General features: G+C 35.9%; 1 protein-coding gene across 1 annotated transcript; it reads right to left on the minus strand.

Annotated features, from left to right (window-relative positions):
* Window positions 1-114: 114 nt before the first annotated feature.
* On the minus strand, window positions 115-941 carry LOC111518920. The gene is made up of 3 exons (XM_047009537.1): window positions 828-941; window positions 532-750; window positions 115-474 (listed from the first exon to the last, which is right to left on the minus strand). Exons 1-3 carry the CDS (start codon window positions 916-918, stop codon window positions 287-289), a joined length of 498 nt encoding a protein of 165 aa, XP_046865493.1. The 5' UTR covers window positions 919-941; the 3' UTR covers window positions 115-286.
* Between the last annotated feature and the right edge of the window lie 17,214 nt (window positions 942-18,155).

Here is an 18,155-nt window from a genome sequence, read left to right on the forward strand (position 1 = left end):
ATTCCGAGATAGAGTGATAGAAAGGCGCATTCATGGAAACAGGTACTTACATGACTGTATAATGTCGGCTTGTCAAGAATTAATAGATTTCGTTCCGTAAGAGAAAGCCTATCGTTCAAGTATATAGTATAATTTTATTGTTTATTTTACTTATATCATTTGAAAGCTTTTGCTTAATGCAGGCTTTAAGTTTGTGTTTTTACAATGAAGGGGACTCTAACTTGTTTTGCTTAACTGCATTGAATTCTAATTCAAACTCAAACAAGATTCAGTGTTTATATATAAATTAAGCTGGAATTTCCACTCTCAACGCTTTTGAAAGCCCTTCATATACCAGTGGACGTCGTGTATCGTTTTCTTCTGAACATAACTTATTTTCTGCCTTTATTGCAGTTGCAGAAACTATTTCTTTGCCCATGTTCGATATTTTTATGTAGAAACCATAATTGATATACATCATTAAGGCAATTAGAGCTGAAGTGAAATATTTTATTTAACATATTCATTAGAGTTGATACAATTTATACTTACCAGTAACTACATACTGATAGGCGTAAATACTGTCGTTTTCGTAATCAATCATATTATAGATAATTGTGGAAAAGTATATTAAAGTGGCAAAGAGCCAAATTAAAATTATTGGTGCCTTGTGATGGGCCTCTGCCTTGAGAATACCAAAAAGAAGCAATATGGATGCAGTCATCTCAATTGCTTGGCCCAATTGCAGTACTCTTGTTGTACGAACAAAACCTTTTGAGTCGAAATAAAAATTTAATAAACTCTGATATTCCATATACAAGGCCGATATATGGCCGATTATTGCTTACATAGCCAATAGCGAGACCATTTGGCCACAGGCAATCCAATGCCTAAGAGAGCAATGGTTAATTGTAAAAAATGTTCCCTCAGACTAAACATTTCGGTCCAACAGATAAACTTATACTGAGCACTCGAAGTCGAGTACGAAGAATTTGTATTTTGCTTTAATCTGTTGCGGTCAATATGGTGAATACGGTCAATATACACAATGGGGCTGATATCCATATGCATATGAAGTCAACTCAGTCACTTTATCTCAATTATATGCTCTGGAATGTCTTTGAAAAGTTTATAACAGGCTCATTGTATGAGTGTGTGTGTGAGTGTGGGTGCATTCATGTTTATTTAATAGCTTAACTTTTGCCATTTGTGCATTAAAAACTTTACTTTCACTTCTATTTGAAGTTTTTTTTTTGACCTTAGTGGCAATTATTTTACACATTAAATTGACTTTGGCTTTGTCGGCTAAAAAGCAGGTAGATCTTGAGAGGGGTTTCGATTCTGGACAAATCCTTAGGCTGAAAGTTTTCACACACAAGTTTTCCACAACTTTTCGAACGAATTTGAAATTTTAATTAAAATTTTGTTTGGCCAACAACACAAGCGAAACCAAAAATAAAACGAAACGAAATGCATTCGACTATACTTTCTCTCTCGTTTGCTCCCTTGTCCGTTTGTATAAGTCATAATCAAGAAAATGTTTTTTGTTTTTCATTTTTTTGGTGAAATTTAGAAGGCCTCGTGACGTCAGCATAATTTATGAATATTTGTAATTAACAGCTGAGAAATTTATAATAAATTTTCCCCCTAATTGCATTTTTATGGCGTCAACTTTCCGCACAGTAAAAGGAGGCAAGGTAGGCAGATACCCATAAATATAAAACTCATCGAGAGAAGATGAAGTACTAACTTTCAGCTTTTATTTTATGATGTGGCTGCTGTTGTACCTTAAATCTAGATAACTCTTGCCAATATACATATATACAGAGAGCATTTCCGCTTCGTAGCCAAAACTTTTCCAGGAAAAAAACTTTTCTCTCTTTGCGTACAAAGAAAAAAAAATGAGAGATTTCGTATACAAAGACTGAGAGCCTACATTGAGATACCCTATCTTAAGGTTATAACAAATGTCTCAATCCCTAATATGACTATTTCAATATACACAAAAGGTCAAGTGAATAATATAAAAAATTTCTGGACAAAAAAAAAATGTATACTTAAGAAATTTTATATTAGAATACATTATATACAGATTAATGTTATTAGTCTTGTATTATTGTACAACTTTGTATTTTCATTCTTAAGTCTAGATATGCATAATAATATGTGGGATGTCTAATGGTCGTAATCTTTTTGTCTCCTATTAATAAAGAAATGCAAATGAGTTTGCAAAAAAAAAAAAAAGAAGAAACTACATTAGATACAAGAATGAGAAAATTCTAATTGTAAAGTAGTGAGTAAATATTATGGTATTATATAGTTTTTAATAAGTCGCAGTCTATATCTTTACCAATTCAACTAGAGGCAATGCAATTCAATATTTCTAGTTCCCCTTAATGGTAAAAAAGTATACCTTTTATATTCTCTATATTTAAAGGGTATATAGGGAGTAAACTTTTGTTTACAGAGCATCTCTTTATTTCGTTTTTGTTAATTCTTTTTTGCTTTTAGTTGATTGTATATTAATTTGGTAGTTTATTAGGCGTGAATATAAAAATTGCTTTGAGCAAAACTTTTGCCATTAGAAGAGGCAAAGGTAAATACACAATTGCAAAATCATGAATCAAAATAAAAAGGGAAAAAAAGGAACTATAACGAAACAGAAACAGAAAAAGAAAAACTATGTTTGAACTGCATTGGGAGTAAAGATGAATCCAAAAGTAAGGCACCCTCCCCCTCCCCTTTGCAAGTAAGATAGATTTATGACTGTGTATATATATTTATTTGTGATATCTTTTAAGTAATGCATTCGGAAACGGCTATATAAAGTACTTGGCGAAGTAAAGAAAAAACAAAATAAAGTCCAAAGTCAATGACAGACTCAGAGTCAGAGCCATGAAATGTGCTGCTCATTTATTTCATTTAAATGCGCATTTAAATCTATTTAAAACTCCACATGAGCCATTCACAAAGCCGCCACACACACACACACATACACACGCACACACGTACACGCAGATATGTACATACACCCATATGGGAGACAAGATATAAGCGACAAAAGAAAGAGACTGTTGAAAAATAAAGGGCAAATAAAAGGCATGGCAAGTCAAAGGAAGGCAAAGCTCCTTCCAGTGTGCCAGTTCTCAGTTCAGTTCAGTTCAGCTCTCAGCATGATTTAACGATAATGAAGGTATTTACGAGTTTAGCCTCAGCCTGGTCGTGGTCCTGCTCCTGGTTCTGATGTTGTTGATGGTCCTGTTTCTGGTACTACTGCTGCCGTATATTGGGCAAAAGCAAAACTCATCATAAAGGTTACCCAAAACACACACTCAACAAAACACACACACACACTCACACATAAACAGGATCTTGTATCTTACGTTTGTCCTGGCATTTGTAAAATGTTTCGCAAAACTTTTTTTCTTCCTTCATTCCTGCTTTTTTTTTTGTTTTTGTCCTTTTTGTTGTTCCTGTTGTTGTCTTTGACACCGTTGATAAGGACAACGACACGACAACGACAACTAGTCACCAACAGTAGCAGCTGCAGCAGCAGCAACAGCAATGGCAGCAGCTGAGGCCAACAAAATTTAATACCTACCTTAGCTTACCTTACTTTACCATACGATAGCTTGCTTTACCTTAACTTACGTTTTCTTGGCCTGGGCCCATTTTGAGGAGGCGCCACCCATTTCGCCTAATTTCCAACGCAACGCACACATTGCATGCTAATAAAATTCAATTTGCCATAAAATGTTTCGCATTTGAACAATCTGCATAAGTAGAAGAAACGCGTCAGCCACGTGTCATAAATCCAACATCCATCAGAATCAACATAATTAACTGCCAAAAAATGTTTTTGATTTGATTTTATCCAGAGAGAGTCAGACCCAATATTTTACTGCCTTTTGATAATCCAGCAGATGCATTGAATTCGAATTGTTTCTGGCCAAGAAAAAATATGACGGCGATAAAAATGTTTTATGAAACCAACAAACATACAAATAGATGATGAAAATGCGAATGCGAATAGAAAGTAGTAAATCTGTCGACCAAATTATTTGTACATTATCAAGACAAGGCAGAACCAACCAGAAAACATAATGAAAAGATTTTGTGTATAATTTAATGTTAAGTTGGTTCCTCTTTTATGCGATTAGTCACCTTGTGATTTACTTCTTTTTTTTCTTTGGATTTGTACACTCTTTCTAAGAACACTGTAATGAGGGGGAAACTATTGGAATTGACCTCGAAGCTTCTAAAGTGGCCTTGATATCAGATATTACAAGAATTTTCACCCCAAATATGAATAATCCCCCTACGGACCTGATCACTTAACTATTTCTGTATAACAAAGAAAGACATTGAGGCCAATCCAAGAAAATTTGTTCACCAGAGTTTGCAATGCTTCTGCACATATTTACACATATTTAATGTGTAATATTTCATAAATTTATGTTTTAAAATTTGAAGAATCGTTTAATTTTGAATGTAAAGTTTGTTGTTTAAAAGGGTCCAATTATGTTTGGCAAACTGCGGTAGTTATTATTAACATATTTCTATATAAGAACCATAGGGTCCGAGCTTGAAAGGCTATTTACTCGAAAGAAAGGCACCTTCAAATAAACAACCTTTTTTCTCAAACTTGAATACTTAAGCTATAAGTATCAGCTTTTATTTTGAGTCCTTAGTTTAGAAAACAAAATAGTGCAATTTTTTTTTATTAAAAACGATTTTAGCAGTTTAATGATTTACAGTGGGTTCCAAACTAAGTTGTTAATCTTCACATTAATAAGGATTTTAATAAAAGCTTAAAACATTTGTTTTTCATTTTTGTCACTTTGCCTCTAATTTTTACTTAGGTTTCTTTTGTTTTAAGATCTGATCTGATATTGACCACAGTTTATGGTTATTTTTATAGAAATCTAAATAAAAGTGTTAACATTTCCAATAGAAAAAATTTGTAATCCTTAGATTTTGAACTTGAATCATAACATCATGAGACAATAGTCTTAAGTGTCAAAAATAATTACTAGTTTCATTAAAATGTCATCAAAACATAACTATATCAAAAGAAACATCTATCTAAGATCAAGCATCAAAATTAGTACTGCTTTTTATTGTTGCTTTATGCAAGATATCAAGCTTCGCATTTATTTTCATAGCACAATTAACAAATTTAGGTTTTATTAGCAGATATAAGATCAATCCGGTGATATAATTCAAATATCAAAAGTTTATTTTCGTAAGAGTATAAAATTAAGCATCTCACAAATATATGTATGTATATATTTTATAGTGGCTCTTTCTGGTTTTATTTGTCCCGATTTCCATTCACAGACTCTGATTCTGGTCTCTCTCACACTCACTTACATATTTTATGAGCAAGCCTTGACGTCTGCTTTCAACGGTGGCAAGCGAGCCACTTGCCTCCACGCGGGTTTTATTATACTTCACATAGAACCCAAGGTTGCTGCGAATGCGAAATGGGAATGGGATTGAGATTGGGTGGGTGTGGGAGTGGGGATTGAAATTGGGTTTCTGGGGTTGGGGGTTGGGGGTTGTGTGGCGGGGCCGGGTTTTTGGGATTGGGGTAGTTTGGTGTTGGGTTAGCAAGAACAAAGGCAACTTAACCTGCTCGTCAACTGGCCAAAATCGCATTACACGGTGGTCGACTTCAACTCTCGGGGTACTTTTGGCCTCCCTCTGCTTCTTTCCTTCCTTTCTCCCTTTTTATCATTCCCTTTCTTTTTTGTCTCTTAACCTTCAGTTGCTTCGTTGCTTCTTGGTCCAAAAAAAAAAAACAAAAGCTACGTTCCGTATTCCGTCAACAAATTTGTCGTCGTTCCTTCTGCTGGCAGGAAATGGCAAAACTTTTAAATTATGTAGAGAGAAGAAAGAAGTGTTCTCAGTTAATTGCAAAGCCGTGAGCTGCATTTTGGTATCGAACTTTAGAAAAAGAGAGAGAGAGGAGACTGAGAGAGAAAAAACAATAGAGCACTTATTGTTAGTGAGTGTTTTTTTTTGCTTTACCTGGCCAACATCCAAAAATGCTTTCTCCCCTACACTCACAAAAGCAAACAATAAAGGTAAGAAAATTTTTAAATCTCTTGATGATTGCTGCTTTGTGGCATCTCCATGTTGCATTATCCAAATAATTGCAGTGGCAATGAGCCAAAGAAAATAAGGGGTGGGGGTAGTGGAGTCTACTTTGCCTTGAAATGAAACATTGCACATTTTCAATTATAATTATTAACAGATTTCTGTTGGGGGAATTTACATGCATATTTCTTTTTATTTTTTAAGCCAAAGTCACCTGAGCAATCCACTTGATGCTTGCGCAATTTCCTTGCTGCATTGTCCTTGTCCGCGCACGTGTTCCTTCTCCCACTACCCCCTACGCATCCGACTAGTACTCTTTGGTTGTTGCAACTTTTGCTGCTGGCTCTATGCTGTTGTTGTTTTAAGTGGTTTTTTGTGCCCCGTTCAACCAGCAACTTGTAGTTGGTGGAATTTTTTTTTATATATATAATATATATATATATATATTTTTTTCTACTTTTCCATTTTGCCACTCGCTCGGAGGCAACTTTTAACATTTAATGATGCTGCTTTGTATTTTAATACGCTTTGCTTGCTGCTCACCTCTTGCCCGCACCACGCCCCCGTCCTGCCGCCACCTGGGCCCAATCCTCTAGCCACCGCTGGCCCTCTCCCACGTCCAGCACGTGCCATAAGCAGCGCTTTGAAAACTTTTAAGTAGACAAGCAATGTCCCCATTCCCAAGGAGAGAGTGAAAGATAGATAGGCACCGACAGAGACGGGCATCGTGGGGAACGTTGGTGAACATCTTCGCTTCTTCCTGTGTCTTTTGCCTTTTTGCGCTTTAAGTTGTCTACTCAGTTCCAATTTTTCTTGATTTCTTTTCTCCTTTCGTTTATATTATTATTCTTCTTCTTCTTCTTCTTTTTTGCCTTTCTTTTTTTCGTTGACTTCACACACAGCCTGCCAAGGTGTTTGAAGCAATTTGTGTCGCCCGGCTCGGGTTGCGTCCTTGACAACTTGACTGCGCCTCCTCTCTGCATTTCTCCTTCCACTGTCCCTGCTCTGCCTACTCTTCTATTATTATTGTTGTTGTTGTTGTTGTTACTATACTCGTTTTTCATCTCATTGTTGTTGTCGTTGTTGTTGTTGTTCTACTACTCAGCGTGCGGTGTGCAGATTGTGCCAATTTAACCTGTTGCTTGCTTTCTTTCTTCTTTGAAGGGAGTAGCAGAGTGACATGGTGAGGAGTAGGCGAGGGTTTGAGCCAAAAAGTTTACGAATGCGAATTGCCAACTGAAAGTTGAAGGTGAAGCTATACTCGGAAATGAGAGAGTAAAAGCGAGTTTGATGACTTAAGGATGAGGATGTGGTGGGGGCAAGGCACAATTTTAATGCAATTCCAATTTAACTTAGTTACAGTTTCTATGCATTTCAAATCGCATTCGCACCAAAAAACTTTACCAAAACCCGCCTCTATTCACAAAATCACAAAGTAATTGCAATTCGAAGAATTTGTGAACAATTTACGAAATTAAGTTCTGAAAAGTTTTACACGCGGATAGATTTAATAAAGCCAAGAGAGAAAAAAGAGAAAAAGGTAAAAGGGTTAAGGTAATGGAATGTGTGTGTCTGTGCATATGAGCCATTTCATTTGGGAAATTTGAGAGTGTATTTTGTTTTTCTCAGTTTTTTTGTTTTTTGCCAGGAACTTCTCTTACTTGGCTTAAACTGATTGCCACTTTTGGATTTGGGCGTATGTGGTGGGGTCAATTCTGCTGTTGCCACGAATTCAGCTTAGATATTGCACAGTGGTCAAAATTCAAAAATAAAACTAAAATGGGTTGGCATTATAGTCGAAAATCTGATAACCAATTCAAAAAGTGTTGGCAAACGACACAAGAGTGTATATAATTTCTATTTGAATTCTAGTCGTTGCATTTACTTTTGGAGTAAGAAAAACTTAATTTATACGCTTCAAAATTTTAAAAACCATTTGGTGAATAGAAAACAACATTTTTCGGAAGACGCTCTTTCTCTTTTAAAATTTTTACCAGCTAATGGTGAGATTTTTGTTGTAAGATTTGAACTTTATATAGAATATTTTTATTAGTAATCCATTTGTGTTTTGTGTTTTTACTGTCTATAATTTATTCTAGGTTTGTTATTAAATTTATTTTACATTAAAGCTATTAATTAACATAAATATTTTAAACACCAGTGTTGGCAAATGCTAAATTTATAGAGATGAGGCTATATATTTTAACCTAACAGTATCCTATAATGAGACTGAGTATCAAATTCTGTTCTTTGAATGAATTTAAAACTTAAGCAAATAAGTTAACAAAGTTATGTGCATTAAACAATTTCTTATAATTTGGTATGCTATTTGTTTGTTGCTTTTAAAAATAATTTGTCTTCCTCTTTTGCCCAATTAACTCTCAAGATGTCTTTTAGTTCTGCTTTATTCATTGATAGTGTTGTTAAACATGTGAACATGTTTGTTAATTTTTAAGAAATTATTTACAATTGAGAGAAAACTTAAGTTTTGTTTTGGATAATATGACTATTAACTAATAATTTCAATTACTTTAGAAATGGTAAATATTAATATTAATGTTTAAGCTGCTTTGGGATAACTTATTTAGAATTAGTTAATTATAATTTTAATAACTCTAATGGATGTAGATTTTCGGACAACGACGTCATGCCAGGCAGACCACTGTGAAATGTGAGTTGGAGAGAATTTGGGGGAAAGCTTCTCGCTCAGAAATGCAAATGGAACTGCTTGGGACACATAGTCATTACAAATTAATTTCACACGTGAGTAAGTCGATGCAACAGCAGACAAGTCTTCGAGTCTTCTGCTCACATCATGTTGAGCACAAAAAGGAGCAATGTGCGAACCAGGAGCGGGTAGGAGTGGCAAACTGACATAATGTCAGTCATATGACATTCAATTAGGGGAAAGTTGTTGCATCTTGATGAGCAAATGTGCCATATAATGTATGACCCTGCTGCATCTGTTTCTTCTCTTAATCCGTATCCTGATCCAGTTGATGTAAAGTGTGGCTGTATGTGTGTGAAGGGGAGCAACATCGATGACATTGACGTTTGACGCTGATATTCATACATAGTGACAAGTTAATGAAAGAAGTTCGTTTGGGTTAAATTGAAGTCTCAATTCTCTCAACCGAAAATTGAACCAGTTCCAATTGAAATTCACCAACCCTGACTACCAAACAGGTGGAAAGAAAATGAAGGGGAAATGCAAGTGGAAGATAACAAAAACCCCAATGCATTTCCGTTTTGCTTTCACAGCACTTAGGACGCACACACACACACACAGCGGGAGGTGGGAGATGATAGTGTGGCAAGGACTGCAGCACAAAGCTGATGGCAAATCTCCACATAAATTGCAACTGCAACAACGCATCATGTCCTGTTGGCTCTCCTGCACACAGAAGAACCATTACAATGGCTGCTTTGGCTGGACAAGTCCTTGCTGGAAATTTAATTGTTGCATTCGGTCAGGTACAGGATGTGCGTGTTAGTTGATGGCTGGACACCTGCTTAGCTGGCACTTCATCTATCCTGTCCTATCCTGTTCTGTCCTCTTTTATCCTTGAGTTAACGAAATATGAAGCTGCATTTGGCTTTCGACCAATCACGTGGCAATTTTTTTTTGGTTTCTTTTTTTTTTTTTGCCCAGGGATTGTCGGACGAAATGAAAGTGCCAAGTCTATATCCCCTCGTTAAATATTACACATCAGCAACAGCAGCAGCAAAAACGACAGCCAGAACCATGATGGTTGGAGTAAAGCGTAAAGCAGCTGCAGCAGTAGCAGGAGCAGCAGCAAAAATAACGCGAGTCGTTTTTATTAAAAATTTCATTTTCATTTGCAAAAAAAGGGAAAATGGAGAAAAAATGGCGAAAATGTGGCAAACATGAAATATGAGCAATAAATGGCAAGCGTCCATCAAAGTCCTTGAGTTTCTTCCATACCACATCACTCTATTCCAATCCCAATCCCAGTCCCTATCCCAATCCCTAGCCCCACTCAATAGGACACCACTTGCAATAATGCTCTTCATAGTGCTGAGCTCAGCCTGCGGCTAAATGACGAAAAAAAAAAACATTATTCGACGACGACGACGACGCTTACGTTCGAAAATTAAAATTACACACAACGTACAGTACAGTACAGTCCACTCCGGGTCCAGTCGAAAGAAAATCAATGTAAGAGGAAAAGAAAAATAAAGAAAAACGCTTTCAAGCAGGAAGTCCCCAGAATGCCCAGTGTCCGCCCAGCCAGCGGCGATGATTATTATTATTTTTATCTCAAGCTGAAATTTCGCACAAAATTAAATACACAATCCGAACGAAAAAATTCTCTGCATCTTTCCATTCCTTATCGACCCCCATTATGCCCTGCTTTTCTCCAACTTCTTCTCTTGATTTTTCTTGGAAATAATTCCATTTTGATTTTCTCCCGCCTATGTTTACGAGGAGTTAGGTATAGAGTCAGGCAAAGTCAGCCTAAATGTTTGGCTATGAAAATAATATGCCAGAACAATTTTTGATTTATATGTATGTATATGTACTCGGATTTCAGTGCCTCAGGCATCACCCAGGCTCTTCCGTAGCATCCACTCCACGCAACTCGAGTGAGCTCGAATCTCCAAGCACCGCGAAGCGTGCGCATTCTGTGCGCAATTAGCCCACAATGGACGGGCGTGTCAAGTGAATGGCAGGAGGGCACAGGCACTGGCACAGGCTCAGGCACAAGACCCAACATGGTCGCCAACAGGTTGGCAATGCCACTGAGAGGAGTAAGTGCAGTTTCTGCTGCTGTTGCTGCTGCTGCTGATGCCGCACATACTCGGCCAGCACTTAAAATTTAAAGCGTTTCGAGTGTAATTGCGCGGTTGCCGTTAACGAGCCGCTTGTTAAAGTCCAGCGATGCCAAAAAACAACAAGTGCACCAAACAAAAGAAGTCCCTGCAAAAACAAACTTTTAATTCAACGAAGCTGGCATACCCTTGGCAGCAACTTCTACATTTACTAGCTCCAAACATTAAAGACTTTCAACTGATTCAGTGGAAAACTGTTTGAGATTTCCAATTTGAGTTAAATGCAAAATCTACATCAATTTCTAGCTTTACCTATGAACAGAAAGTCAAACCTTAAACAATGTTCGTGATAAGAATATGTTAATCTAATCTTATTGTCAACAAAACATTTGATAAACCTTTAGATCTTACTGGAGATACTTCCTGTCTGTTTATAACTTCACGCGGTTTACGAATGAACATATTCGTTTTAATTTGAAAACTACATTTTATAATAAATTTATTTGTACAATTTAAACCTCTTTATATTAAATAAGAAAACCCTTATTGGAAGTTCATTTAAAAACCCAAATTATATCCCTTACAAAGGAATGAAGTATTATGGTTAGATAATTAGGAACAATAATCTTACCCATAGAGATAAATAAATAAATATATAAAGTAATAAATAAATAGCTTTAAACTAGATTTTAAAATATCGAAATAAGCCATATTATGGCAATAATATTTTTAACTGAACTTAACAAGAAAATTCTGTAAATTCACAGGGTTTTAAGAGTAACGAATGAACAGAAGGAAGTGCTAAAAACGAAAATGTTCACAAATAATTTTTATGGAATACAAAGATAACTCTCTTTCTCACTCTCTGGCTAGTGAAAGGTCCTTCATCTGGACGGTCTTAAATGTGGCCAGGGTCGTGTGGTTATTGTACAGCTGGCTGCCTACCTGAAGCCTACGTGGCTGGCAGGCTGAGCCAACATTAATTAACATTTCAATGGTTGCCGCAGTATAAAATAATTGCATTGCATTTAACTTCAAATGACCTTAAAGAGTCTGACCATTTAAAGGTAAAACCAGGGGGTTTTTCCACTATTATGCCACTACTCCTTATACACTTTTTGAGTGTGTGTGTGTGTGTGTGTGTGTATGTGTGCGACTGGCGGCGCATAATTCAACTTGGGAGCGAAGCCCTGTGGCATAAAATTTGGTGCATGCAACCAGAAATGTGCAAGTTCAACGGAAATTAAAGCAGCTACCAAAGTGTGTGTGTGTGTGTGTGTTTGAGTCCGCCTGTGCTCGAGTAATTCGCAGTTATTTCATGTATGAAATATACGCCTGGGAAATGTGGAGGCTGCTGTTTGAATTGGGAATTGGGTACAAAAAGCAGAAAAGCAAAAGGAAAACTAATTGACACCTGCTGCTGTTTGAGCTCGTTCCACAATGGCTAAAAACCGCAGCCTAAACAAACAGACAACAAACGGACAAACAAACAAACAAACAAACAGACCAAAACACAACAAACAAAATAACAAAGCTGAACAGAAAAAAAAGAAAAGAGTTATGCTAAGCTAAGAATAATGTAGAATGGTCAGTTCAAAGGGCCGTGTCAGAAATGAAAAATAAACAAATTTCCCCAACAGAATCAACAAATGGTAAAGCAAAGGAAAAAGACAGAGAATAGAAAGACGCTAGCAAACAGAGAGAAAGAAAGGAAAAAACGACTGCTCACTTAAATGGAGCAACATACCAAAAGAAAACAAACGAAGGAAGGGATTCTCTTTAGGATTATCTCAATTATCATCAGAATCCAGATGATTGATTATTGGTCCACTTGGCATCAATTTTTGCAATTGGCCACTTGCATAATTAATATTTACCACCTCTCATTTTGGGTTCATTTTCCATTGTTACCTCAGAGCAGCAGTTTCCACTTTGCTGAGTTTTCTTTTTGCCGCACTCAGACTTACAAATTACGCACTAATTAAGCAGCTTTTGGTACCGTAATAATTCAAAGTTGTCCTCGCACTTAATGCGACTGAGAGCTCAGAGAAGAGAACTGGACTTTGAGTCCAGAAGGCTTTTAGCCTTGGCTAACACCTCAGCCAATGGCAGCAGCAGCAGCATCGCCGCATTAAGCGGCAAAAGTTAATGTACATAATTAATTTCCTTTTGCACTTTTGCCTTAGCCTTAATTTTGTTTAGCGGTTCTTTTGTTTCTCATTTCGTTTTCAGATACCTAAATCAAATTGAAATGAAAGTCATTCAGAGAGTGGGCCGCGGCGGGCTAGGTGGGAGGCAGAGCACTCAAACAGTCGACAATATTCAAATTCAAGCTAAGGAATGCGGGCCAATTAAATTGCTACCGTGTTGGTTTTTTTTTTTTAAACTTTTCTTCCCATTTTTCTTCAAATTCATCATACGCCCTGTTTGCCCTGTGTATGTTTCTGTGCGTCTGAATTTTTTTCTTGCTTTTAATTGGCTGCGAAATTAAATTTTAAATATATACGCACACCTGCCAACCTTACCACCAATGGATAGAGGGGTGTGGGGTGGGGTGGTGTGAGGTGAGGTGAGGGCTCTGCGTCGGCGTTTGAGTCAAGCTGAAGATGCTGCAAATTCAATTGGCATAACATCATGCGCAATAAACAACTTCATTTGCAAAATTTACTACCAGATAATTGAATAGCTTTCAGCAGCGACACAGAGAAGCAAAAGAAACAAAAAAAAAGAGCAAACCAAAAAACACAAGAAGCTTATCGCCAAAGAATCGCAACAATAACGGATGGGTGAAGGAGGGGACAGGGCTAGAAAAGACTGCAGACTCCAGCTCCAGCCTCGTATAACATGCAAATGCCAAATTCAATAAACTCAATGGCAAGGCAACAAATAGACCAAATTATTACATAGTCGCACGCACAAACACACGTGGCAATGTCGGCATTGGCATTGGCATCGGCATCGGCATTGGTTCTCGACCTCGAACTCAACTCAACTCGACTCGACTCGAGCCTGAAACCCAGGCCACAGCTTCATCTTCTCTGGTAGCTGCTGAGCTACTTATGTTGTCGCGAAGTGAATTGGTTTGGGGGTCTCTTGGTTTAGGGGGGAATGTACTTAGAAAGCGAGAGGGTGGGGGGTTCTAAGATGCCAAATGCCGACTGTGGCATGTGAAATTGAACGACAAAAGTGCGTGCAATTGGCAGCCATATTGCCAGTGGGATATAGGTATATATTCTTACTTACATACTTAACCCACTATACTCCGAGTATATATTGTATATATTGTGGCCATAAGCCCCATCAAGTGGGTGTGGGTATATGCGTGTGTGTGTGTATGTGTGTGTGGGAGCTCAGTCGCGTCATATGCGTAATACATATGAGTATAAGTTAAACACAACTTCCATACAATATTTGAACCTTTGAAGGCAGTTAAATAAGTAGCTACATAGGTAAGGTAAAAGGTAGCTAGCTGCCATTGACTCATTCGTACGTGGTGGCATTATTTCTATGTCACGCATGGACATAGCGGGAGGCTAAAATAAAAGAAACATTTCCATTACAGACACTCAAAATTGAATTTCATGCTATTTAAAGTTATCGTATATTAAATAAAAACAAATGTTACATTTCACCCCATGCAGTTTGTTACGTCAAACATATTTTACACTCCAAAGGAAAATATTTCTAAGAAACCAAATTATGCCGAACTGAGAGCAACTACATATACATAAGGGTTTCAATATTACAGCATTCAGAAAACTTGTTCTATTTTTATTTTTAATTGTTATTCTTTACTAAGTATTTTCTATATAATAATTTCAGGAATTCCGACGGATTTTCTTCCTTTAAATGTAATTTTCACAAAGGCCAAGGATAACTTTTTATTCTCAATACAAACTTCCTTGTTTTTTGAGTCTGAGGTTTGCTCGATTTTCTCGGTTTAATAAAAAAAAAAAGAAAAAGAAAATTTAAACGATTCTACTAAAGTCAAAGGCATATGAAAATTTATCACAACCAAAATATTAATGTTTGGCAACGAGTAAGTTCAGAGGTCAATGGGTCACCTAATTCATTTTCGCTCAATGGACAAAGTCGAGTAATTTCTTTATTACCACCTGTAATTCTTCTTATTTAATAACAATAATGTCAACTTTTTTTTCCTGCCAATTAACTAAAATAAAAACATGAAACGATCACTAATATTATGGATTTGTTTAAGTATAAAATGAACTCTATTCTATTCGTTTTGCTTGAGTAACAAATCCTATGATATATTCATATTTTAAAGCACCCGTTTCATTCATTCATAGTATGCTTTTCAGGAAACAAATGTTTAAAAAAACAAACTACAAAAATATAAGAAATGACAAAAATATCAAAAGCTTTTTCAAAGATTTTATTGACTTTTGCAGTTCCTTGACTTAAAATCTCTGACACTGTAGTAAAAATGAACTCAAAAATTTCTTGGATGTTAAATTGGGAAACAATAATTTATGACAAATGTATTTTAGACAAATTTGTCATGTATTTTTGCTATGTATTTTACATTAGACAAATAGCAATAAAAAAGTAGTTTAGATATTTTTATTTAGGCAAAAATGTTTAATCGATATTTCGTCACATTTGGATTCGATTTTGTGATTATCAATATCTTTGAAATAGAATAACATAAAAGACAAAAAAAAAGGATATCAAGCCAATTATTCTATGACATTAGTGGATTGGTCAATGGTGTAAAACATACTTAAGAGCCTTAAAAAACGATTTCTGGCAATTTTCGGAATCAGGTAATGGTCCCAACAGATATGTACATATTTTATATAAAATTAATCAAACTAAAGCTATAAAACTAGATACAAATACAAATTGCTAAAGTTTTTTTGCCTTACCCTATTTTTTAATATTTTGAAATCCCCTTTATTTGCCATCTGTATTACTATAAATTTTACTGTCAACAATGTGACTTAGTTGTATTAAGTGTGTATAAAATAAAATTTCAGAAAAAAACTTTTAGAGTATTGCATATTTCATTAAGAATTTTCTTCTTTTCTTTGTTTCTTTCTCAGAGATTTGAGTGTTTACATTCCTGGAAAAAAAAATTATATTTATATACATATATCTTTAGCTTTTTCTGTTTTTTTTTTTCTTTTTGTTTTGTTTCTTTTGTTTTGCCTGTTCGTGGAGCCTATTAATAAATTTCTCAACTGGGAATTACCATTTACAGTTAGCTGACCGAAAAACTTTTGCTCTTTAAGTTGAATTGCGACGCATTTATCACGAAAAATTGGACAGAACTCAGAGCAATGGGCAATGGGGGCACGGGACAGACCATTAGAGAGGTGACGAGGCTAGCGTGGCGGAGTTGAGGCCGTTTAAGCATCATCAGGGGAATTGATAAAGTTCCAAATTCCCCGCACTTTTAGTGCTTCATATGCTTTTGCCAGTGATTTTGGATTTTTGTTCCAATAAGTAAACGTAAAGTAGATGTACATATATAGCAAATTTTGTTGTTGTCGTTTCGTTTTTTTTTTTTTAAGCATGTGCAGCCACATGGCTTTAAGCTCTTTGCATGTTTTTGGCTGTGGTCTGATGTCGTTGTTGTTGCAATGGCAACGGCAGCAACATCGGCAGCAGCAGCTCATAAATAATTCAAATAATTTACACGCTTACTTAAACGTTTGCCAGCAATAGCTATGCATGTATGTGAGAGTGGATGTGTGTGTATGTGTGTGCATCTATGTGTGGGTGTGCCGCATTATGTGGTTCATTGGTTTGGGCCAAAAACTGCAACCAGCACCAGAGCAATCAACTAAGCCCGATGCTGCTGCTGCTGCTGCTGCTGCCGCTACTGTTGCTGCAGTTAACTAAACTGAACTCTACTAAACTTTTCACTGCACACACACACACACACACACACTCACACATATGATGTGAAGGGTATTGGACCAAACTCTAGCCCAGTTACTGTGGTTTTGCATTTTCATATCGCTTTCTGTCTCTATAATATTTTACAACAAAATTTTTGTTCTTGCACTCTTTTGTTTTGGCATAAAAAAGAGGAGAAAAAAATAAAAAAAAAATACGCTGGCAAAGCTGGTGCATTTTATGTTGTCACGTTGATGCTTTAAGTGCCCCATGAGGCAAACGGGGAGCTACACGCAAGCTTCAACAAGCATTTCGTTTCAATAGAACGAGTACGATTAAAAGACCAGAGGACACAATAGAAACATGGTGCAGGGGCATGATGTTGAGCAAAGGGAGAGTGATTTTGCGATATCAATACCAATTTCTCAAACTCTCGATAGTGGTGGTGGTCATAGTGGTATTTCCACATATTATCAGAAATTTTTTAATCGTATTTTATGACCATGCCTTTGATTTTCTCATTTGCCATTGTTTCAGTATGGCGAAACCTGTGCTCCAACGATGAAGTGCACTAGAGAAAATTTACGTTTATATTTTATATGTTTAACTTGTCGTTGTGTCTCAAATCGGGCTGATTTGGGTATAACAATTGCCATACTAAACATTGGCTACTCTCTTTGCTTCATACAGTATTGGCTTTTAGAGTTCAGCAATAATCTAGCTGGTGAGTGAGTAAAGAACCCTAAAATTAAGTTTCATTTAAAAATCTAATTTTAAATTTAACTTGTCTAGATTATCCTGTGAAATGGTTAATTCTTTATTGCTACAACATAATGATCAATATCTATACGATGTTGCGCATCATAAAAAGAGAGACCTTACCGGTCGTACTATGGATGTTATGGACATTTTTTGTTGTTCTATTCAGATTCTACTTTATTTATATTTCTCTGGATGACGAAAAAGAAGATAGACTGGATGATTTATATATAATTCCAAATTTGTTGGTAAATGGTGAGACAATTTTCTATAATCTATGTAGCTAGTAGTCATGTGTTCACAAGAGAAAAATTAAAATTGGTGATAAAATAATAATTAAGGCAAACATAACCATTTTTATCTATTGAAAAGTTTATTTCAATACAGCATTATGATTAAAAAGCCAGCTTGATTTTTGCTTTCTAAAGTCAATTTGCCCAAAAACAAATCGAATTTGCTATAAATCTTTATTATAGTGTTATCAAAATATCAATCAAGTTCAAAGCAGAAAATAAAAATTAATAATCAGCTAATTGTAAGAGTAGAAGCTATAATCGTTATGTATTTTATTTATTCATTCATTCCTTTATTTTACTTTAACTAATCATTCTGTACATTCGTGAGTATAACATTACATGTTCAGGCTATATACAGCA

This window comes from Drosophila willistoni (genome assembly GCF_018902025.1).
Source record: "Drosophila willistoni isolate 14030-0811.24 chromosome 2L unlocalized genomic scaffold, UCI_dwil_1.1 Seg139, whole genome shotgun sequence".
NCBI lineage: Eukaryota > Metazoa > Arthropoda > Insecta > Diptera > Drosophilidae > Drosophila > Drosophila willistoni.

What these genes read in the sequence shown, in the direction of transcription:
- LOC111518920 (XM_047009537.1), bottom strand. Translation starts at nt 918, where the DNA reads ATGTTTAGTCTGAGGGAACATTTTTTACAATTAACCATTGCTCTCTTA. An exon ending in ATGGTCTCGCTATTGGCTAT is followed by an intron (nt 751 to 827) that starts GTAAGCAATAAT and finishes TCGACTCAAAAG; the next exon opens with GTTTTGTTCGTACAACAAGA. An exon ending in CTATCAGTATGTAGTTACTG is followed by an intron (nt 475 to 531) that starts GTAAGTATAAAT and finishes ATTTCACTTCAG; the next exon opens with CTCTAATTGCCTTAATGATG.